The following is a 22,898-nucleotide window of genomic DNA, read 5'->3' on the forward strand; positions in this document are numbered from 1 at the left end:
AACTCGAGAATCGAAGAGAACAGGGCGCGAGAACAAAGAAGTATTTCAAAGTCAAAGGTCGGGGGCAGGGGATTAACGAGTGACAAATGGGTGCGAGCAGGTCAAAGAAATCTAAGAAAAGACGTCAATGATGTGTTGATGCTGTGAGTATATAGAAATAGTATGTACAACAGGGAAATAGGACCAGGAAGTAAAATATGTTTCAACGATGAGGACGCGGTGCAGGGCCCTCGTATCCTGACGGGTGCATCCTTTGAGGCTTTTTGCTTGTGCTGTAGAATTCGCTGAAATCGCTGATAACGCAGGGACCGGCCAGGGCCCAGCGCAAAGGGCCCAGGGGGCGATGTCATGGGCAGAAAAGCTTATGGCGGCCCCCGGGCAGCCACTGCAACGGCTTCCGGGGCATCATTGGCCGCTCCTTTAACGGCACCGTTTCAAGGCCAAGACGGCGTGTTTAGGCGGCTGAACTTGGTTTTATCCAGGCCTAGTCAAGTCCTGCTTCCACCACTCGCTTCTTTTTCTGCTGCACAACATTTCTAAATCGGCGGACGCCAGCCAATTGACGTGGGAATATCAACATCCCACCAGAACACAACACTCCTCAATCCACTCGTATGGCGTTATGCCGCAGAATTTTGCGATCCATCTGCTCGGGTGGGTGTTTCATTCATTCGCCAGGTCTCATTTTCCTCTCTCCATCGCGCTCCATCTGTCATGTGTCTCAGTTGTGATCAGCAATGATCGAACTGCTTCGGTTTCTGGCATGTTCTCTGGTGCAGTATATACATTATGTCTTGGAATCGGCAGCTTTGATGGCACGCGACAGAAAAGATTACTGGTGCTCTAACCGCGGGGGTCGAGACAGGCCATCGAACGATGCAACAGTGAGGAGCACAGTATGCGGTTTGGGCGCTCTTCATGTGAAACCTGTGCAGCAATCAGCATGCCCGCACACTATGGATACAACCTCGATCGCCTCCCACCTCTCCACTCCTTCACCCGCGCCTGGAGGACATGATGGGTTCCAGAAAGAGATGCTACATGAGATCATTACTGGCAGTGGCACACGATGCTCTAGAGAGGAGGACATCAGAACCCGGACATGATCTGAATCTATGACATTTGGCTTTTCCTCCCACTGGCCAAGGTAATTCTCCTATCATCTCACTGCGTCGTGTTGAGTTGCCTCGCTATCATACGGTCCTGGCAACTCATTCCCGCTTTCTCCAGCACCCAGGATAGAATGTCGTTCTTGGCCTCACAATACTCGTCAACATTCTCCCAGTCTCTTTCAGCAAGGGTCAACTTTGCTTTGCCGTATGCGTCTCTAACCTTAGGATCACGCTGGCACACTTCCCGTACCGCGAGATGGTTTCGGATGGAGTGGCAGTCTTTGACAGAAAGATATAAATTCCGACGCGGAAGTGCTGGTAGATTCCTGAATGCGTGTCGATCGGGGATTCCCATCTCTCCCATATATGTGTAACCTCCCTTTGATGTCAAGGCTTCAATCGCTGCGGACACATCTGCTGCCTCACTGACGATAGAGAGGTCAATGATTGGTTTCGCGGCCAATCCCGGTACTGAAGTACTTCCCACATGCTCAATACTGATATATCGAACTCCCCTAAGGATGTCTTCTAGCTCAGACTTGATGCTCTGAAATTGAACAGCCCATTGGGGATTGTACTCTTCGACAACGACTTTCATTTTCTCGTGGACGGCAGGGAATGGCAGAACAACAGCCCTGCTACCGAACGGAATGCCCCAATGGTAGAAGCACACACACCTATTTGATTCCTTCTCGTGCCTCTATGTTCGTTCTTCGAGGAGGGTGTCGACAGGGATCCCTCGCTCTCGTCCCCGTGTTATTCTATTGACACCCCAGGGAGAAACTCGATCTTGCCGCATTCGGGACTGGCCGATCGCGACCTCCAATTGGTCACTTTGGCAGCACAACTCGCTCTGACTCATCGAGCGACTAGTCCTTTTATGGTTTAGCGCATTATTCAATCTGTCTCGGGCTCATCAGCACAAATTGATGGTGATTCCCACGATCGCGATCGAGGTGATCGTGGTGAGCGATGCCAGCGATACCCTTCTCATCTAATTGTCTTGTTTCGACTCAACATACAGCTGCAACTTTTGAACAGCGAGTATAAACGAAGCCCCATGTTTGACACGGATCAGCGACGGTGGCAGGCCGTTCAAGCCAGGTCCAAGCATGCAGACCTGGCATTTGTTTACGCCGTTACAACTACGAAGATTTTCTGCAGACCAACGTGTCCAGCGCGTCTGGCTCGGAGAGCCAACGTCAAGTTTTATGACACTCCCGTCCAAGCGTCTCTCGCCGGCTTCCGGCCCTGCAAGCGTTGTAAGCCGGATCGGAATCAAGTCGACGGCAGTACCATTACCCAGCCGCAGAAAGAAATTGTCAAAAAGGCATGTGAATACATTGCAACAACCAAAGGCAATACTACTCTCAAGGACATGGCGCAAAACGTCAACATCTCTTCGAGATACCTTCATGGTATATTCAAAGACATCATTGGATCAACTCCTGCTGTATACGCGGCCAAAATAAGGAGCCAGAACAGCTCAGAGGCGCCATCTCGCGATCCGACCCATGCTCTGCTGGTGGATTATACCAGCACTACGCCGCCCATTGATAATGCTTGCCTGCAAGGGGACACTGACTTTGCGTTTGGGGAGTTGAACATGAATCATTATGCTTCAGTTGCAGCATATGAGGCTGTTGAGGAACAATTAAAACGTTTTGACCAAGAGGGGAACTTCCTCGGATGGCTCCCAGACGAAGTGGTTTCAGTTGATATGGAATGCTCACCTGACGAGTTCTTCGATTTCTCCGCCTACGACAACTTCTTGGGTGCTGATGACTTTCCAAACTCTACACCTGGCTGGATGTCGCCGGGACTCCCTTCCATATGATCATCGAACTAGATGTGCCAATTAGTGCAAAATGATTGGCAGAGTTCCAGCATACTGCTGTGCAGACTCCGGACACTCTCCCGTCACTACACTACAGCCCCTTAACAAAGAGCTCAGAAACACTCGGTTTATCTTCTCCTTTGTTGCTGGCAAGCACAACAAAGGACTCTCGATTCTGATCGGCGACACTTTACTATATTCGCATACATTGATTGTTCAAGTCACAATGGTCTCTTTTCGTCCAGTCAAGAATAGATTCTTGGATTGGCTATTGATATTCAATGACAAGGGCCATCCAAAGCAGCATACAATACTTCTTCCTCCTGTCATATGTACGAATACAGCTCCCAAGTGGTGGCTCGCAATATCGGACACGTCAGCTCATCATATAATCAGAAAGCACAAACAAGCAATTTCTCGCTGGTATATCTCGAAGTACATACCAACAAGTCAACTACCAGGAGATGGAAGCAGTGACTGAAGCACACCCAGACCGAAAGGTTAAGGATGCTGCCGTACCTAGTCGAGCAACAGCATCGCTCAAAGTAAAGCGCATGGCCAGCATCCCTGAGGAACCGAACGAGATGCCTAAATTTCGAGTTGAAGTAAAGGCTAAGGCTCGCCAAAGCGAAAGTGACTCAGAACCTGAGGATGACCCACCTTGTCTCGGTAACTGCGACCTCGAGGCACAAGGACAGTCTGAGCAGGTGCTAGAGTACGTCGCCAAGATACGGGAAGCAATTGTGCTGCAGGGACTACGGGTGCAATGTGAAGAAGAGACGTTGGACGAGGCAGAAAGCGAAGTGACAAAGACAGAGCTTCACGAGGAGAAGTTCAGGAGCGGAACTACGGAAAACAAGAAGCGTGAAAGTGGCCTTTTCACTATGTCTGCGAAGACGAAAGATGCTCTGAATGGATTGAAGGCTAAACGACAGAGTGTCTTTGGTGATGTGGAAGCGATGACGAGGCATGCGGTCTCTGCGTTCAAGGTAGGATCCAAAGAGAGCACACCATTCGAAACCCCCAATAGTGATATCGCAAGGTCAAAAGTCAGATCTGCCGGGACCAGAATATCTCGAGCGCTTTCTGCTCGTCAGGGTGTCACGAGCATGCAAGACACCACGCCACTAAAGCCCCAGACGACACGAACGGCAGTTGTCACTGCCGCGCCGCCATCACCGGACTCGCGCTGTGAGAAGGATGATGATAAAGAGACACACCTCATCCAATTCGACATCAACAGCCTATCTGAAACTGATACTGACGATGGTGAAGACACGGCGCTCCTATCTTCACAGAACCTATCGTCGAAACCAGGAATAGCGAGGTCGAGGTCGAGGTCGAGGTCAAACGCACAGAGTGGGAAGAGATACCGCTTGCCGACGCCATACAGATATCGAAGCAGAGAAAGCCGTCACGTTGAGATGTCTAGGAGAGTCCGTAAAGGACTGGGCGCGGCTCGGGGGGTCGTGGCTGATGTTAAAGTCGCAGCTAAGAACGTCTTGAGCGTCTATCGCAAAGTTGGGGGATGGTCGAAGTTGTGAAAGAAACCGTCGAGCCGATGCATGATATATATAGGAATTATATGGCCATGGAAACATCTGCACATGGTTGGAATGGTTGTGAATATACAATATTGCTCAATTTGTACGTCCTCGCTCCTTGCAAAATTATACGGCACCACTGTTGTCTGGCTTACTACCTACGTACGGCTCATACTCAGACCCTCAGCACCCCTACGTCGTAAACCGTGCATGAAGTTCCACTACACGTATCATCTGTTCAGTGTCAACAGACTGTACTGCACTGCTACCAACCTATCCCACCACCCTTGGGACGACCCTTCTTCGCTGGCTTGAACAGTCTCCTCTCCTCTCCACGGCTGGTCGTTCATCATGACTTGTGTCGCACGGTTCGTCAAAGCTTCTGCAGATAGAACGTGCTCATACGGTACTTGCTCTCCCCTTCAAACTGCGATAACTCCTCCAGGGCCTGCTTCCCTTCACGTTCTATCGTTTCCTTGACCTCGGGAGACCGAGGGGTGATGCGGCATCTGAACGGTTCGGGACGCCAGTTCAGTCCGTTCCTGTCGAGATGAAATCACAGACCAACGTCAGCCGTCACATTTGCTTTGACGTTTTACCTGTACTCGAAAAAAAAAGAGTGCCCAGACAGGGGTAGACTCACGTGTACTTGAAGATGTCCACCGGGATCTCGTTTCCATTCTCGTCGAGCGCTTTCTGGATATTGAACGCCCACAGCAATCGTGCAACGGTCAGGAAGGTGCCTTGCTCAGCCAGCCCTTGGCCGCTGCAGACCCGTCTACCCCAGCCGAAAGTCATGTATCCCTTCTCGTTGGGAAACGGGCGGTGGAGAGGGTGGTCTTCGAAGAAGCGCTCGGGACAGAACCGGTCTGGGTCCGGGAAATTGTTCTCGTTTCTGTGGATGGCCCACACGTTTCCTTGGACCCAGGTGTTCTTTGGAATGTACCATCCCTGTTTTGTTTTCAAGGAAAAAAAGGACAAGCATTAGCACGGCATACATATACGTAGCATGTCACATGGGCGTGCTTCCCGTGCTGTGTGCGGGCGGGATAGCCTGGGCCGGCGAACTTAGGACTTACGTTGTACACATCATCTTGGATCGGGGCGTGAGGTTGACCTCCAATGATAGCCACGGAACGCCACCTGAAGACTTCCTTTGTAAAAGCCCGGACGTAAGGCAGGTCATCGTCGAGACCGGGGCTGCGGTAGGCACCGACGACGCGGTCGAGTTCTTCCCACGCCTTGGGCAGAGCTTCGGGGAACGCACAGCATGCGAGCACGAACGTCACCAGCGTCGAACTTGAGGTGTCGCTGCCGGCCCCGAACAGGTTCCCGTTGAGCGAGGCGATCTCCAAATCGTTCAGTCCGTACTTGGGAGCCTCGTCGAAGATCTTCTTCGCGTAGCAGTTGCCGTGGTTCTCCTTGTTGGCCGCTTCATCGGCGAGCGCGTAGTAGAAGTTCCGTCCGCGGCCTCTGCTGCCCAGACCGTGTTTCCAGGGAGCCATCCAGTTGGGGAACCTCGCTAGCCCTGAGTGTCCGTTAGTCGTTAGCATCTTCATAATCATCATCACCACCGTCGTCACGGGTTCTCAAGCCGGGTTCAAAGTTGCTCACTCACACGGGAACGTCTCCATCAGCATGGGGAATGTCTTGCCAGGCACATTCAACTCGGCGGCCTTCTGCATCACGGCGATGACTTCGGTGATGATGGGGTCCTCTTTGCTGCTGATCCGCCGGTTGAAGCCAATTATGCTGACGACGGACGCGGCGTACCGCTCAAACGCCATGACATAGTCCTCGGGGTTCTGGAGGATTTCATACGCGACCACCTTGCTCTCGTTGTTCTGGAAGCCACTGTAGCTGCGCACGTGCTGGAGTCCGACGCCCATGTGCGTCAGCTTGCGATGCAGCCGCCATCGGTCACCGTAGTACATGGACACGATGTTGTTCTGGCCCATGCTGAGTTCGCCGAACACCACCATCCGCGGACGGGACGAGTAGATGGCGGCGCGCTTGTCGAGGATCTCGGACGCCGCCGTGGCTTCGTTGATCCACACCGTCGGGTTCCGACCGATCCAGTACGTGATGACGGGAGTCTTGTATCGTTTCGACAATTCCTCAAAGTAGAACCACGGCTTGACGTCGGGGAGGGAAAATGTGTTTCCTATAATCGGCCATGGCATGGGACCAGGAGGCTACCACGCACCCAAAAATCGTCAATAACAGCACTATTCCATCAAATCCTTGTCCTCGAAGATCTGGCTCGTTGGCTCATGGATGAGAGATAGAATAACTCACCATTTTACTCCTCAAACGAAGCATGCGGACATAGTCCACTACCACGGCGAGGAGGCCGAAGACGACCAACCCGATGGCGATCTTGGTGGCACTCGGCGCCGCGTTCTGGACATGCACCAGAGCGCCCATGTTGGCCGTCTAACCCTTGTTGCTTCCTCGCTTCCACTCTTTGCTCTGAGGAATACCTTCGTCGACCCGACCGGATCCTCTTGCCACGGTGCGTTGTGATGGTGACTCTAGCAGTAGAAAGAATGCGGCTCACGGCGAAGATATTGAATGGTTTGGGGCATAACCCCGGGTGCCGTTCGCGGAGTACGACTTCTGGAAGACGGCCATTGCCCAGGTGTCAAGCAAGATCTTTGGCTGACGAATGGACTCGGCATTTGTGCGTATGTCTGCCTTCGGATTCCTCTCACTGGCTGTTTTGCGACTAGGCTATGTTGGATTGGGAGAATGGACCTGCCGTGATCGTGGGGCTCGCCAGGTTGGATGTTGGTACTTTGTATTATTGTATCTCCCCTTCAAGCCCAGCAGCCCCATGAGGTGAAGGTGGGATTTCGGCTAAGAAGGATCCTCCGCATTTCGTCCGTGGGGTACGGGACAGTATGAGGTCTGTCGACTTCGGTACAAGCGAGAACGAGGGGGAAGCCGAGGGAGACATTCACAGTCTCTCTGCCTATTGCCGTATCGATGCTATACTGTACGAGAGCTTCTTGCGGAGTTCTTTACCTACCTTGCCGTCAGATTCCGCTGAGATTCATACAGACTCTTCATCTCTGTGGAAATTGTTTTTGGGGTTGATCCAGGGTGCCCCCATCGAGGTAAGAAGGCCCCACTCTTCTGGACACGAGCAATAATCATTCATTGACATTTCAGCCCAGGTTTTATCAATTGGGATTGTGCTCTGCTCATGACTTGAGTCAAGGCAGCTCGCTTCATGAAGGTGTTCTGGAGAAAAAGCCATGACATCTCCAAACTCCTCTCCTCGCGCGGAATGGGCAAATGTGAAACTCAAAGAAGCCTGCCTCCGCGATTCTCGGGACAATCTACCCGCTACGCCGTGACTGGTGACGCCACAACTTCGGTCTCTGCTATTTGCACTTCTTGTTTCACTGGCTGGACATCGTCTTCGGGAACATAGTCAACCTCCTCTGAGGCCACATACAGAGGTAGAGCCGGCTCGTGCCACGGCTTGGGGGTGAAGAGTAAGATACTCTTCAAGCACCACGCGCTCAGGGCCTGCGTCTGTGTTGCATCCAAGATACTCAGGCCAGGCGCTATCCTACTTTTACACACCCCGGCCATATCGATGCGATCCAATCGTCCTGGTCCACCGTTCCTCAGGGCGTCTTCGGCCAATGCCCATGCCAACGAGCTATGCATGACCCCTTCATGAGAATACGCCAACTGGCCAGGCTTCATGAACCTGACGGCCGCGTGCTGGATTTCACAATTCGTAACACCAACGTTTCTCTCGTCCCTCATGAAGGCTGATGCAAACGGCCCAAATTGCGGCTGCACGACTTCGTCTGTCGAAGAGTATATCGACGTCGTCGGCACATAGGCCGAGTCACCGCCATTGGAGCGTAATGTCGCGATGAACTTGGAGTTGCGTGTCTGATTCCACACGGCTGGCGTGCCTGGCACGGTATATGGACACGGTGCAAGGCCCCATGCTTGTACTGTCCCCCGAAAGTCCGCTGACAGGCAGATGAAATTGCTGACCCGGGTGCGAGTGCTGGGCCAGTATTTCAATGCCCACTGTGTCGACAAATTACCTTGAGACCAGGCGACGACTGCGACTTTGGTGCTGCATAACGTTGCGAGGTAATTGATGGCGTATGCTACGTGTTCTGCATTCTTGGGCGCTTCGTCGCACATGCGTCCTGGGATGTTCAGCCAGACAGGGTCTGCGAAAGAAGTCCCACGGAGGAGCTTAGCAAAGTTGTGTTCGTATGCTTCACCACCGTATGACCCCGTGCCAGGCACCAGAATCACTGGCGTCTTCCCATCTTTTCCATGATTGAACTCGGCCGGTATGAACATCACGGAGCGCAATGCATCCTCTGTCAGCGCATATGGAGCATCGCCGCTCTCGAGTGCCTGATAGACGGAGACAGGCGGATCAGGATTCTTGTTCTGGTAGCTGTTGATGTTGACCTTTTTCGAACGGAACATGATCGCCGGTAGTCAACGACAGTATTTGAGCAGCACAGACGAGACAGAGAGCATTCAAGTGGGAAGTACCGCGACAACCTCTCAAGAACCGAGGATCGGGATATGATATATATCAGCGTCAGGGTAGGGTTCAGGGTCCCTTGTTGGACTGTGACGGAGGTAAAGCAGGGGAGTGATATGTATTAATACCGCAGCAAGAGTATATATAACTTATGCACGCAGGTTGGTCTTGCTTCCTCTCCCGATGTACAGTAGTGCTCTTGGACTGTCAATGCCCTATAGCACCCAACACTTTGTGCTGTTGGTGCGACCATCGTTTCAGCTCGACTGAAAAGGCACCGGAGATGCGCATCTTCGACGTCCAGCCGTGGCATCCCTTTGGCTCTCAGTTGTTGTATCGACAGAGAGACACACTAGCTCGACGACGAACCTCCAGCTGCGGGCCTGTACGTAAATCAGCTGTCGTTCGGCCTTAGCCGACAAGCGTGCAGCACATCGAGGAACGAGCCGGCCAATAAGGGCACGACCAACTCAGGGCGAAGCATGCAACTCTTAATTGCACGGCTAGATGCTCTAGTATCATGGGGCATGAACATCCTGGCGTTCCCGATGCCGCTTAACGCTCTTAAGGTTGGAAAGATGATCGGCATGGCTGTAAACCTCTCTCGTCCATTGTTCATGCAAGCATGTACGTACACACGCACCGCATTTGACATACAATTCTTCTCATGGCTTCAACGGCGCAGCTATTGAGCATTGCCTTGATGGGATGGGATATTGTGCTGGCTTTCCGGAATTTCTTCTGTTCGTCGGCTGAGCAGGCGGGGGGAGGGTGGTCCATATTTGGCGTGCACTAACTAACTCCGCAAGAGCTGAAAGTTTAGACGGTATCGTTCAACGAAGTAGAAGATCGTCGAGCAAGCCGGATTCGCTTTCAAGCATGCAAGTAAGTACCTATGGTCCGCATGGCGGGCTACTTGACGTACACGATCGAAAGACTGCCCTCAGCAGCAGCCTGGAAAGAGTTTTGGGGTCCTTCGGAGCAAGATATAAAGGGGCCAGATGTGCTTGCTGTAATCGAAACACTCCGGATTGTTGATGTGGACGCCACAGTAAGACAATCATGGCTTCGCTCTTCAACAAGGCCACGGAAGCGGCCAAGAAGGCTCAAAGCACAGTGGTCAACGGTGCACACCTGGACAATGTCACGAACAAACTCGGTCTGGGAAGCATTGCCAACGCGGTCAACGGCATGGTGAATGGCAAGAATCCCAATCTGGAGCACCGATACAATAGCTCGGCACCAATATCGCAGGGAAACAGTGTCAAGTACCATGTCGACGGGTGCGCTTACTTCTGGGCCGTGTCTGAGGCGTTGGAGAAGGCGAAGGAATCTGTCTGGATTCTTGGATGTTGGTACCCTCCTGCTGCTCCCTCCTGGCTGTTGAGGCGAGATGAGATGGCTGACGGTGATTGATGGCCGCCAGGGTGGGTTTCTCCAGAAGTCTACCTGAGACGACCACCTTCTGAGAACGAAAAGTATCGGCTTGATCGGATGCTTCTTGCTGCCGCGGAGCGAGGAGTCAAAGTGAACATCATTGTCTTCAAAGAGGTCCCTCAATTCATGTATCGTGAGTATAGTGCTTTCTGGAGGCAGCTGTGCCGTTGCACACGGCTCACGCATTGCGGTCTTGTATTCTGATTTCTGAGTGCAGTCTCATCACACCATACGAAGAGAGCTTTGGAAGCTCTGCACCCTAACATTGCCGTCTTCAGATACCCGGATCACTACACTGGCGCCAAAGGAGTTCTGTCGTCTACCAAGAGTCTGCTCCAAAGCACGTTGGCAGGCGGTGCCGCAACTCTGGGCAAAATATCCGACGAGTCACTACAGAACCTGTTCGCGTTAGCTGGCGGACCGACTTTACTCTGGGCACACCACGAGAAACTGATCATTTGCGACAGAGAGACCGTCTTTATGGGAGGTATCGACCTGTCCTATGGCCGGTGGGACACGATCCAGCATCCTATCGCGGACGCTCATCCCGGCGATCTCGACGATATTGTCTTCCCGGGCCAGGACTACAATAATGCTCGGGTAATGGATTTCAAAAACCTGGATAACTGGGAACACAACAAACTCAGTCGACTTACCACCTCTAGGATGGGATGGCAGGACATATCGATCAGTCTGGCTGGACCGGCAGTGGTAGACCTGTGCAGACACTTCATCGAGCGCTGGAACTTCATCCACAGCATGAAATACAACACCGGCCTGCCGCAGGATTCGAGATATGAACGTATACCTCCGTTAGACAGCTCTTCAACTAAGAGCCAGTCGCAGCACGGTCCAGGTCAAGTGTCATGCCAACTTATCCGCAGCGTGAGCAGCTGGAGCGGTGGCCCGACGCCCGAGCACAGCGTTTACGATGCGTACATTGACATCATCGAGAAGAGCGAGCATTTCGTGTACATTGAGCAGCAGTTCTTCATCACTGCCACGGGAACATGGCTGGGAACGGTATGGAATCGGGTGGGCGAGGCAATCGTCCAGCGCATCTTGCGAGCTGCCCAAGAGAAAAAACGGTACAAGGTCATCGTCATACTGCCTTCTGTACCTGCGTTTCCGGGAGACCTGCAAGCTCTGATAACCGGCCACCCACCGCGTGCGATCATGAAGCTGCAGTACAAGTCGATATCTCGTGGCGGATTCAGCATCATGGACAAATTGAAGCGCGCCGGCGTCGAACCGAAAGAATATATCAGGTTCTTCAATCTTCGAACATACGACCGGATCAACGAAAGCGCAATAATGCAAAAGGTCGAAAAGGACAGTGGTGTCGAGTACAAGCTTGCCAGCGAAGAGCATGATGACATCGTCGATCCGTTCGGCCTCCAGGCGCAGAAAGAAGTCGGCGAGTTCGAGGGTGACGAAGTTACCCCCAACCACCAAGCATACCAGAAGTATCAGACCGCCGCGGGTCCGCGGCACACGAGCTGGGACAGCGTGAGTTCATGCTACATGCTGGGAGGCACGGACATTCGAAAAGTACCGTGGGCAAGTGGCGGGACCATCAAGGAGATTGATGCGTTTGTCACGGAAGAGTTGTATGTGCATTCGAAGGTACTGATCGCCGATGACAAAGTCGTGCTCTGCGGGTCGGCGAACCTGAACGACAGGTCATTGAAGGGCAGTCGCGACTCGGAGATCGCATTGGTGATCGAAGACCCAACACCCCTCGAGACGACGATGAACGGCCAGAAGTTCCAGGCGAGTCGGTTCGCAACGAGTTTGCGTCGGTACTTATTCCGCAAGCACTTGGGTCTGCTGGCCCCTCAAGATATGAGAAGTCCAGATGGTCACTTCACGCCGGCGCCAGGAGACAACGGGTATGATTTTGGGTCGAAGGAGGACGGTGTCGTCGCTGATCCTCTGAGTGATGGGTTCTTGAAGCACTGGGACGACGTAGCTGCTCAGAACACATCTGCATTTCGGAAAGTATTTGCCCCCATGCCGGACGACACGGCGCAGACCTGGATCCAGTACCAGATGTTGTTCTGGAAGAGATTCAAGGGACCAGACGGATTGCATATGGCGCAATGGGGACATGTGGCCAAGGATAACTTCCCGGGAGGTGAGGAGGGAGTGGCGGCGGTCAAGGAAGAGTTAGCTAAGATAAGAGGCATGTTGGTCGAGATGCCTCTGGAGTTCCTGGCCAAGACGGACATTCAAATTGAGGATCCTGGATATAATATCATTACGAGGCAGGGGTATGTGTGAGCGTTCGTGTCATGCTTGATGTATGACAGCCAAGCAGCTCAATGAAACCATGTCGTGTTTTCATCGCTTGGGGTGCTTCGGCTTTGGTCTGGCTTGTTTGAAGCAGGATGGAAGGGCCAAAATCGAGATGTTTCCTTTCTCGAAGCTCGATGATCTTGAGGAAGAGCACCATTCTGTTACGCCAGGGAAACTTGTGGTTGATATATTTGAAGAGCGATGAAATGATGCATTGCTAGCATTTAATGCATGTCATGAATCGTGCTAAGTTAAAATATCATCTCTTGACTGACTTGATGAAGTCCAAGAATGCAGAGATGCAATCGTCCGCTGCGTCCATGTAGATCTCGTGCCCTGGGCCGTCGACCTCAACCAGTCGACAATGACTCCCGATCTGCCGCTGGATCTCCTTCTGTGCAGCTACAGTAGTTGCGGCACTGTTCGTCGGGGCCAGTATCAGCATTGGGACCTTGATGCTTCCCAACACGGGCCTCGAGTCGATCGTACAAAGGAACTCGGCATAGCTCCCTAACCCTTCGCCGCTGCTGATGGATACTTGATCGAGCCACCACTTTCGATAGCCTCGGTCTTTTGAAGCCATGGTTCCTGGACGTTCGGAGAGCGCCTGGCCCCATCCTCTAGAACCTAGTGTCCGGCACGCCTCCGGCCAAGACGGTTGACCCATTGCGAAAAGGTCGAGTGCGGCCTGAGGGAGATGAGTAGGGCTCGAGCAGATGGTCAAACTGAGCAAGCGGTCGGGGTAACGAGCAGCGAATATCTCGCCTAGTATTCCTGACGTGCTCTCACCGAAGAAGTGCACCTTGTCAACTTTCAGCTGGTCGAGGGTATCGACAATTTCTGCCAAGATGGTGTCTAACGTGTATGACTCTGGCTTGTCTCGAATTGATGGCGCACTGGACAAGCCGTGACCACGGAGGTCCCGGCGAATGACATTGTAGTGGCGTGAGAGTGCTGGAATCCAGTGATAGAAGAAAGCCGAATGACGACCAAAGCCGCCTTGCAACAAGACTGTCTCGCACGGTTTCCAGGGATCTGCGTGGCAGTCGGCTATGAAGTGCGTAGTCTCGCCGGTCGGATGGGTGATGAACTGGCTGTGAGGATTCATGGCATGCGAAAGTGATGGTCGTTCGCGAGACCGCTTTCTCGAACGCCCTTCTCGATTTGAGGCGTTGTCGTAAAAGTCTGCATCAGTCAGTGTCACTAGAAGAGAGTAGGGGCGAAACATTGGGACTGAGTAACTTACATCGAGTCCCATGCAGAGTCATGTTGCTCCAACACTCCAACCTCCCGCAAAGCTACTTGATGTGGGGTACATGCATACCGGGCACTTCCTCCACATACAGAGAGGGCCATTGCATGTTGCTTCCCATATTCTGGAGAGCGTGACTTACTCCTCTCAGGGTCGCCTGACCGACAAGGACCATGGCAGGTAATTACGGGTTCGTAGGTATGTCTGAAAGTCGCAATTCCCTAGATCCTTCGCTAGGTAAACAATTGACACGCTCCAGGCCTCGGAGCCATGGGTTTCGCCATGGCTGGGAACATCCGGAAGAAGATACCGACAACATCAACGCTGTTCATCTATGATGTGCATCGGCCATCGTGCGAACGATTTGATTCGGAATATGAGTCAATAGGCCCGGTGGTGATGACCGAGTCCGTCAAGGATCTCGCTACGTTCTCGGATGTCGTGATATCCATCGTCCCAACAGCAGACAATGTTCGTCAGGTGTACCTAGACAAACAACGGGGCCTTTCAGCGGCCCCGAGAAATCCCCACAGGTTAATTTTGGAGTGCAGTACCATAGAATCAGCATCAACACGGGATATTGGGAATGCATTGAGAGCATGTGGTCATGGTCACTATGTGGACGCTCCTGTATCGGTATGTCAGCGTGGGAAGGCCATGCCTAGGTCATCACTGATTGTATAGGGTGGTGTTCCTGCTGCAGAAGCAGGGACTCTCTCATTCATGATTGGGAGCGAGCGGCCTTCGGAGACCGGATCAGCTGAGGCAATCTCTATAGCTGCCCATATCAACGAGGTTTTGACTATGCTCGGCAAGCCTGAAAAGTTCTTTTGGTGCGGTGGACTCGGGGCGGGTCTCGCAGCTAAGATAAGCAACAATTACATCTCCTGCACCTTCTTGTTGGTAATTGCAGAAGCGATGGCAATGGGCATCAGGAATGGTATTGACCCAAAATTGTTGCAAGAGGTCATCCACAACTCTTCAGGCCAGAGCTTCATGGGAGATCACGTCAATCCTGTCCCTGGGGTTGTGGCACACGCGCCCAGTAGTAACAATTGGAAACTGGGTTTCAAGACTCAGATGATGATCAAGGATATCGGACTCGGGATCGATGCAGCGAAGCAGGTTGGTATAACACCAAGTATGGCCGAGGCGGCGATCAAAGTCTGGAAGAGGGCGGCGGAAGACCCAAGATGCATTGATCGGGATGGCTCGTCGATATGGCTTCACATCAATGATATCAAGGAAGATCAATGAGATCTAGGTACTCGTAGTAACCATACAAGTGCTTAAACTCGCGCGTAAACTTCTTTCGGAGTGTACTTCTCGGCCTCTATATCGTGACGGTGCTGGTTTTCGTTCGAAAGAAAATGCAGCCCCATTAAACAACAAACGCGTTAACGGACCCTCGTGGTGTCGAATGATCTTCCTAGCGACGATGATTAGGTATAGTATGTAATCACGGAGCATGTCCGACCACTAATGCAGCGTGCAGGATGAGATTGTGTGGACAAACGGGCCTGTCCGGCGTGTGAGGGTGTTAGCTGCCAGGTACCGTCTCCACTGAAGCCCGTAGTCTTGGGATTGGGACAAAACATCATGCCCTCGACGCTGGTGCCCGAAGTGGACAAACCCGGCGCTCAGGGGTCGTTTCGCGTGCAACGAAAGGCCACCACCATCTCACCAGACTCTTTGCGATCAATCTTACTGAGTGGAATGACTAAGCGGGAACGGATACCATGTACGGCATTGGACAGAGACCGCCGCAGAGGCGAATGAGAGCGATGAATCCACCGAAAGTCTCAGTGGGAAATTGGTGTCGTCCATGTCCCAGCTACGCTTTTGGGTTTAGCGCCGTCTAATTTTGGCAATCCACAGTCAACAAACGAGGCCAAACGAGGTCAAACGAGGTCAAACGAGGCCGCCCGCGGCGTCCAGAGTCCAAGACACACCATCTTATCAGCCCATGGCGAACACTGCCCTGCGCGATCCGAGAGCAGAGATCAGGGGAGGACTTCGCCATGTCAACGTGTGATCTACGGAGGCGGGTGGTGAGTACCATTGGGTAACACGGCGGAGTTGCAAGTCAAGTGCGGCCATGTTTGCTCCATCCCGGACACCATGTCGATTATTGTATCACCGTCAAAGCACATTTAATTACATCTATATATTCTCACCTCCACAGCTCCAGGACGTGGCACTTCCTCCGCCTCCCTGTTCCTCTCTTTTTTGATTTTTGCCTGTATCTCTGTCGCCCTTGCAACGCTTCGTCATGGCGACCATATATTCTTCGCCTTCCCTTGTTTCCTTTCCCAATGCCACGGCCCAACTCTTCGGCTCCGAATCGCTAGGAGAAACAGTCTTTTTCAAGTACAAATGGACCATTCTTACGCTACTTTTAGTCACTCCTGGGTTTGTCAGATTTCTACAGTATCTTCTGTTCAAGGATAAGCCACCCAAAGGCTTAAAACTTGTCCCTGGCCCTCCCAGCACCATTCCCTACATCGGTCGGGTCGACATCGATCCCATCGCGCCATGGAACTCCATGAAGAAATGGGCAGACGAGTACAATGGCCTCTTCAGATTAACGACGTGCGGTGAGATGCACATCTGGCTCGGGAAGGGCGATATCGCACAGGAACTTTACTGCAAACGAGCCGCTCAGTATTCTTCACGTCCCGAGGTTGCAGCAGTGCCGGGAAGTCACAACATGGCCCAATATCTGCCATTGATGGAGTATGGGGGTAAGTTCATGTCGGACCCGTATACTGATATTCGCTGACCACAACAGATCACTGGCGTATGCAGAGAAAGTTCGCCCACACGTCATTGAATATTGGGTACAACAACGAATACTACGGCTACATTCCTCTGGAAGCGAAGCGGTTCTTGTACAACCTCCTCAAAGACCCTCGTGATCATTACTCGCAGACGGATCGCTTCTGTGGCCGCATTTCGGCCCGCATGTGCTACGGCTCTCCCAACTCCGCCGCCGCCCACTGCAAGAACGCTGCCGAATTCATCCCACAGATTTCACCATCTGCCAGCGGACCCCTGACCAACATCTTCCCCTTCCTAGGACGTCTGCCCGAATGGATCAACACTTCCAAGATCGCTTGCCGACAACGACGCGAGCGAGAAGAGCGCTTGTGGAAGGGACTCTTGAGACAAGTCCGCAACGAAATGGACGCGGGCACAGCTGTAGTGTCGTTCGCGCGATCATACTTTGAGCGTAAGGACGCCGCGGAAAAAGGTGACGGCAAAGACTTTGGCTTTGACGAGCACGAAGCAGCATATGCGGTTGGTATGCTCTGCACAGTCGCCATCTTCACCATCGGCGGCCCACTCTACAGCTTCTTCATGATGATGGTCCTGCACCCGGAATGGCAAGAGAAGGCCCGCGCCGAAGTCGACGCCGTCGTTGGTGACAACCGTATCATCGAGCTTAGCGACTCTCCCAACTTGCCTATTCTCCGCGCATGCATCAAGGAAACTATCCGGTACTTGCCTCCTGTCCCGCTTGGTGTTCCCAGACTCGTGACCGAAGACGACAGCTACGAAGGATACTACATCCCCAAGGGTGCCGTGGTGCATGCGGTCGACATCTCAATGGCCCGCGATGAGGAAATTTACCCTGACGCCAAAACCTACAACCCTGGACGCTGGCTTGAGCCCGAATTCCCAACCTACCAGGAGCCTCTGACCGTCTATCCTCGCCTGCTGGGCTTCCATGGATTCGGACGTGGTCGACGCATGTGCCCTGGTATCGAGATTACCGAGGCCGAGCTCCTGGTTGCTTGCGGTTCGCTTCTCTGGGCATTCACCATGAAACCCAACAAAGGTCCCGATGGCACTCTTCAGTGGCCTGACCCGGCGAAGAGAACAAGCAATGTTATTGGTGGTCCGCTGCCTTTCGAGTTTGAATTGAAGGTCAGGAGTGAGCAGAGGAAGGCTAAGATTGAGGAGCTCGCGTTGGCTGCTAACATCGTTGAGTAATCGAGTCTTTCTAATAATAACGTGTCTCAGTATGGCCTAGGGGGTTATTGTTTATCATGAGTACGGAGTTTTCATAGATACCAGGTATCACATCAGCACGCAGTAGATTATTGGTCGTTGGCGTTTACAGAGTCATTCCTCCAGTCCTTGCTTCATACCTTTTTTTCCTCACTCCGCAAGCGCCATGGAGAGCCAATGGTTCGTACTCCATCGTGGAATCGCTCAGCATCAGTGACTGAACGTTATCAGCCCAGGTTTCGTGCTGCTATAAATGGTGAGTGATCAGGTTCATCGAAGTCTGGAGCCTGGAGTCCAACCAGTAAACCCAATCCAGAGCCAGTCGTGCTATTTGATGACGCTCCATTCCTTGTCGTGTTGTGAATGTCGTTTCAAGTATCGTCTCTCTCGCAATGTTCTGAGGGGGAAACTCACTACCAGTACCAAAGTTCCCGATGCAGTTGACAGCTGCCTGGGCCAGGAGGACCGTGTACGGCGATTGAACGAGTCCTGTAGATGGGTGAGCAGCATGGGAAAGCCGAATGCGCAATGTCGAAGGAACAGGGGCTTACTTACTCTTCCGCCCGTCATGTGGTGTATGGGAAACATGACTGTGACGGTGTTGACGACATAGATAGACATGTGAGGCAAAGACGGGAGGGGGCCTGGGAATGTCTCCATGGCCGGCCAGGAAGTGTATGAACGATTTCTGGACCGATGGTTATTACCGTCTCTCCTTGGGTGTCCCTCAGAGTTGTGACCATTGTCGGAGGCGCGGTGACCGTCACTGGTTCAGAGCTTTGAGGGACAAACGTCCAGGTACATGTGTCAGCGGCAGGAATGGTCGCATGACGACCACCTGGCAACCAATACTTCCCGCAGGGGCAGTTGATGTCGGCAAGGGACGTTTCATCCCAGTGTCGGACCACCTCAGCTCAGAGCACCATCCCGCCCGGGTCGACATCGGTACATCACAAAAGGTATTCGACCACGTCGAGAGGCTGAGAGAACGAAATCCATTCATCCGTCGAATTGACGCGCTCCTCGCGGAGGCCACTTGGGTCCCCTGCCTGGGACTACTAAGGGATCGACATCTTTGAATGGGGCCATAGCTCGAACGTATGACGATCTCGTCGAGAGCAGTCGCGGGTGACGCGGTCGGAGACGGTATTTCCTGGGGACCTGGATGGGCCTTGTGCCCAGTGATTCTATTGACCTGCAGTCGCTGATGGAGAGATCCGATCCGTCGTCGTGATGGTCTGCGTCAGAGTTTCGACATGCTCGGAGACTCGGTAGGGCAGATCGAGCTGCGTGATGATGGTGGTGGTGGTGGTTGTAACTTGCATTTGCTGTGGTGCCGCCTCAGGCGCAAGGCTCCGCCCATGGAAATGTAAGCCGAGGTTTTGAAGCCGCAGATGGTGGGAGAAAGGACGCTGGAAAAAGAGATCCCAGATTTCTCTCACTATCGCTTCTTCATTCAAGTTCTCTCTATCTTCATCTTCAGAAGTTGAAGGCACTAGCGGATACGTCTTGCATTTTGTGCCTCGCAAATCGAGCCGCTGGGGCACGGGGCGAGCGGTCATGTCCAGCCACTAGACCCCATGCGGGATCTACGGGACTAGCCTACACGGAGCAGGATCGCTAAAGCCGGTGAAATCGCTATAGCCTACGTAGTCGTATATGTCAGTGTGTCAGGGTGTCAGTGTGTCAGGGTGTCAGGCCCGCCCCTGGACGGCTGCCAGCGACGCAAGGCTGGACCCGCTTGACTAAAAAGATGATTGCAAGTTGGACGCGAAAGAGCTGAAGATCAGTTCGAAAACCAGAGAACGCACCAAGAGTCCAGCCAGCAGTGTCAGGTCTACACGGAACAACAACTCCCACCTCGGAAAAGCATGTGAGGCTCTGAGGTGGTCGAGGGACGTCGAAACATACCCAGACTTTCTCTCGTCTACCAGGGGATGATCGTGTGGGTCTCGACCCCGTACTGTATGTACTCCATAGGAAGTATGTATTGTAGTTGCACTTTGCTCCCCTCCCGCAGCCCAAACTTCAACCCACAAGTACGGTTCACACTCAGCAACACCTGTCATCACTAATAACACACCTCTAGAGCACAGCATCAGCTAGACAGGAGTCGGTGGTTCTTGACACCTGCCATATACCCATTGCAATTGTGAATGATCTCCCGTCAGGAAGCGATCACCGCCCTCTTTAAAGCAACGACTAGACCGAAGAAGTTCCCACCGTTGATCGGTGCGCAGTGACCGCAGAGAGTCCTTTGGTGTCACCAGCCCAGGCCCAGGAAAAGAGCCATTAAGATTGTCACCGTCAGCATAACAAATCACTCGTTGGCAGGATCACATTGCTTGTTGGTGGCTGTCGGTAGAGTGTCGCGCGCATCTACATCTCGTACGATAACAACCGTCCGATCATTGCCGGCTGAAAGGCACTGTAGGTGCCAACTTCGGATCTGACAAACTACTCGTATAACCCCACAACCAGAGCATCTCCCGGATCTACATGATCTGCAGCTGGGCTATAAGTCTGGCATGGGTCCCGTATCAAAAATCATGCTGAGGTCATCTACCGCCCTCCCTGGGAAACCGCCGCCACGCTTGCCACAGACTATTGTAGTTCCAAGTCGTCAACAAGAGGTACTAATCATCGCCGAGGACACTCATTCGTCCTAGCCGCCCTTGAACCATTCTCGAGTGAACCGAAGACTGAGGAATTGCATATCAAAATCCCATTCTGTCTCCGCCACAGCATTGTCTGTGAGAATTTTCCCGACAGCCTTGCTTATTGGCTCACAGTGTCAATGGGTTGGAGATCCTGTGCCTGTAGTTCCGCCGTCTTTCTCTCATTCAGTTTGCTCTCTTCCAAGCCTAAATGCTAGCAATTCTGGAATCGTGGGCCGCTCATCGATCCGAGAAAGTCACAAAGACACCACGATCTCTGTCCATCAGAGGAAGCTGGTGTATAGTCTATCGAATTTTATGGGTATGACAGTCGATCCTGAGTCTCGATAATCCTGTGGAGTTCGCCCGGCTAGTATTTCCAACCTTTTTGATCTCATGCAAACTGGACTTGTGCAGCTCTTATTCCACATAGGTCACACTTCATTTCTCGAACGGATGTTTGGCAGGCGCTCCACATCCACGATCGCTCTCCTGGTCCAATACAAACAACATCATTGTCTTCCATGCGAGGAGCTCTGACATGTATCCGGACTAACTGTGCCTATGGCCGACCAGGAGATGCGAATGTTGATCCTGTTATGTTTTTGTGGCAGCATTGATCCGCTCACAATAGAGCCCCATTGGAGGGACCATCGACTGTCATGATCTGAAGCTATTTTCTTTGTCCGTGCAGTCACCCCTGAAGGTGCAGATTATGGCCTGGGTGCTTGGTCCACTAGGTAAATTCTGTAGCGGGTACTGAGGGCGTGGAAAAGGAATAAGTACCGGTGAAGTCGAAGTTAGAATCTTCTGTTCGGCATCAATCATTCTCATTTCAAAAGGCAGAATATTGAAAGCTTTGCAAGAACTTGCCATCGCAGCCCCAATCGTTTTTCACAAATAAACAAAAACATAAACAAAACCTGCCACCAAAACACTCAACATGCGCGCTGCAATCATCGTTTTCGGCATCACAGCCCTCACCGCCATAACCCAGGCCATCCCAACCGAATCGAAGAAACGTGACCTCTACGTGAGAACTGCATCTGCCGACGTGAGCTGTGGCAATGACCAGGTCATTTCATGCTGCGACACCAACAAAATGACCAGCGGCACCACCCACGCAGGTATCATGGGCGCAGGAAACGTTCTCGACGGCGTCCTTGGAGGCGCTTGCTCCCCATTGGGTGTCGGCAGTAAGATTCTCAGTCACATTTGGACGTTTTTCGGGCTGACGAAGTCTAGTTCTTAGTGGTGGTCTGCCCGTCACCGACGCCTGCGGCAACAACGTGGCGGCATGCTGCACGGGCGATCAGAATGTAAGCTGTACCCCGAAGGCCACTCCTTGATAATGTGCTGACTTTGTTGAATTCAGGGCGGTCTCCTCAACCTCCAATGCAACTCCTTGAACGTTCTCTAGAGGCGATGAGCTTGGCCTTGGGCGGCAAAGCAAGTGTGACTTTTCTGGGAAACTGGCAGAACATTGCCCATGGTAAAAATGAAAGTTCAGACATGTTTGTGGGGTCGACGTTAGGTTGATATCAGGCTGGTCCTGGGCCAGGATGTTGGGGAGGGTGAAGTGTTCAGTTCTAGTGTAATGCAGAGGTAGCAGTTGATCTTCCGACTTCGATTCCGTCGGTTGGGGTTTGAAATCGAAGCATTTGGTGCCCTTTAGTCTGACTGTCCGACAAACTTCAATTGAACGATTCTCGACGGCCAGTGACCATGTCATTGGTTTGCACGTCGCCTAATTACACTGTGTATTAGTGAATCTTGTGAAAGTGACCAATGCATCTGTTCATTTTTGCGGTCCACAAGAACCCACATCACCTGCTGCAACTCCTCCTGTAGCGTCTAGAGGGCAGTCAATCTTCTGCAGAATCTTCGGTTGCTCCATAGTCCAGAAATATCTGAAGAGTCTTCTCGTAGCGAGGGTGCCTTGCCTCGTTGAGTGCAGTTCCTCACGGGCCTCTTGCGTTGACATCTGCTCCGTTCTCGACGATCCTCTCATGATGATTTGTCTTGTACACTGCAGCTATCAGAGCGTGGCCATAATACCGCCCTTAAAAATTGATATATGCTCCTTTGGCGAGGAAATAACTGCGTGCAACATTTTGTGCAACATTTTCATTCTTGTCCTCTCCTGCAGCTTGTAGGCCATTGCCGTAATGTCCACCTACAGCATTGATATTTGTTCCTTGTCGAGAAGC

At 52.4% G+C, this 22,898-nt stretch overlaps 10 protein-coding genes across 10 annotated transcripts; 6 read left to right on the forward strand and 4 right to left on the reverse strand.

Annotated features, from left to right (window-relative positions):
- Positions 1 to 1,164: 1,164 nt before the first annotated feature.
- Positions 1,165 to 1,710, reverse strand: PV08_11472 (uncharacterized protein; the record flags this gene model as incomplete). Its single annotated transcript, XM_016385780.1, has 1 exon — positions 1,165 to 1,710. One exon carries the CDS (start codon positions 1,708 to 1,710, stop codon positions 1,165 to 1,167), a length of 546 nt encoding a protein of 181 aa, XP_016230724.1.
- Positions 1,711 to 2,172: 462 nt separating this feature from the next.
- Positions 2,173 to 2,949, forward strand: PV08_11473 (uncharacterized protein; the record flags this gene model as incomplete). The annotated part of the gene is made up of 1 exon (XM_016385781.1): positions 2,173 to 2,949. One exon carries the CDS (start codon positions 2,173 to 2,175, stop codon positions 2,947 to 2,949), a length of 777 nt encoding a protein of 258 aa, XP_016230725.1.
- A 464-nt stretch (positions 2,950 to 3,413) lies between these two features.
- Positions 3,414 to 4,493, forward strand: PV08_11474 (uncharacterized protein; the record flags this gene model as incomplete). Its single annotated transcript, XM_016385782.1, has 1 exon — positions 3,414 to 4,493. The coding sequence occupies one exon, from the start codon at positions 3,414 to 3,416 to the stop codon at positions 4,491 to 4,493; it is 1,080 nt and encodes a 359-aa protein (XP_016230726.1).
- A 373-nt stretch (positions 4,494 to 4,866) lies between these two features.
- PV08_11475 (uncharacterized protein) lies at positions 4,867 to 6,920 on the reverse strand (the record flags this gene model as incomplete). Its single annotated transcript, XM_016385783.1, has 5 exons — positions 4,867 to 5,035; positions 5,137 to 5,444; positions 5,573 to 6,021; positions 6,112 to 6,688; positions 6,792 to 6,920. The coding sequence occupies 5 exons, from the start codon at positions 6,918 to 6,920 to the stop codon at positions 4,867 to 4,869; spliced, it is 1,632 nt and encodes a 543-aa protein (XP_016230727.1).
- Positions 6,921 to 7,844: 924 nt separating this feature from the next.
- On the reverse strand, positions 7,845 to 8,969 carry PV08_11476 (uncharacterized protein; the record flags this gene model as incomplete). Its single annotated transcript, XM_016385784.1, has 1 exon — positions 7,845 to 8,969. One exon carries the CDS (start codon positions 8,967 to 8,969, stop codon positions 7,845 to 7,847), a length of 1,125 nt encoding a protein of 374 aa, XP_016230728.1.
- A 1,123-nt stretch (positions 8,970 to 10,092) lies between these two features.
- Positions 10,093 to 12,750, forward strand: PV08_11477 (uncharacterized protein; the record flags this gene model as incomplete). Its single annotated transcript, XM_016385785.1, has 3 exons — positions 10,093 to 10,381; positions 10,457 to 10,600; positions 10,685 to 12,750. The coding sequence occupies 3 exons, from the start codon at positions 10,093 to 10,095 to the stop codon at positions 12,748 to 12,750; spliced, it is 2,499 nt and encodes an 832-aa protein (XP_016230729.1).
- A 274-nt stretch (positions 12,751 to 13,024) lies between these two features.
- PV08_11478 (uncharacterized protein) lies at positions 13,025 to 14,033 on the reverse strand (the record flags this gene model as incomplete). Its single annotated transcript, XM_016385786.1, has 2 exons — positions 13,025 to 13,950; positions 14,012 to 14,033. The coding sequence occupies 2 exons, from the start codon at positions 14,031 to 14,033 to the stop codon at positions 13,025 to 13,027; spliced, it is 948 nt and encodes a 315-aa protein (XP_016230730.1).
- A 254-nt stretch (positions 14,034 to 14,287) lies between these two features.
- Positions 14,288 to 15,274, forward strand: PV08_11479 (uncharacterized protein; the record flags this gene model as incomplete). Its single annotated transcript, XM_016385787.1, has 2 exons — positions 14,288 to 14,653; positions 14,702 to 15,274. The coding sequence occupies 2 exons, from the start codon at positions 14,288 to 14,290 to the stop codon at positions 15,272 to 15,274; spliced, it is 939 nt and encodes a 312-aa protein (XP_016230731.1).
- Positions 15,275 to 16,289: 1,015 nt separating this feature from the next.
- Positions 16,290 to 18,013, forward strand: PV08_11480 (uncharacterized protein; the record flags this gene model as incomplete). The annotated part of the gene is made up of 2 exons (XM_016385788.1): positions 16,290 to 16,761; positions 16,809 to 18,013. The coding sequence occupies 2 exons, from the start codon at positions 16,290 to 16,292 to the stop codon at positions 18,011 to 18,013; spliced, it is 1,677 nt and encodes a 558-aa protein (XP_016230732.1).
- A 3,618-nt stretch (positions 18,014 to 21,631) lies between these two features.
- PV08_11481 (uncharacterized protein) lies at positions 21,632 to 22,108 on the forward strand (the record flags this gene model as incomplete). The annotated part of the gene is made up of 3 exons (XM_016385789.1): positions 21,632 to 21,884; positions 21,934 to 22,007; positions 22,064 to 22,108. The coding sequence occupies 3 exons, from the start codon at positions 21,632 to 21,634 to the stop codon at positions 22,106 to 22,108; spliced, it is 372 nt and encodes a 123-aa protein (XP_016230733.1).
- Between the last annotated feature and the right edge of the window lie 790 nt (positions 22,109 to 22,898).

The sequence above is a fragment of the Exophiala spinifera genome, assembly GCF_000836115.1.
Source record: "Exophiala spinifera strain CBS 89968 unplaced genomic scaffold supercont1.9, whole genome shotgun sequence".
Lineage (NCBI taxonomy): Eukaryota > Fungi > Ascomycota > Eurotiomycetes > Chaetothyriales > Herpotrichiellaceae > Exophiala > Exophiala spinifera.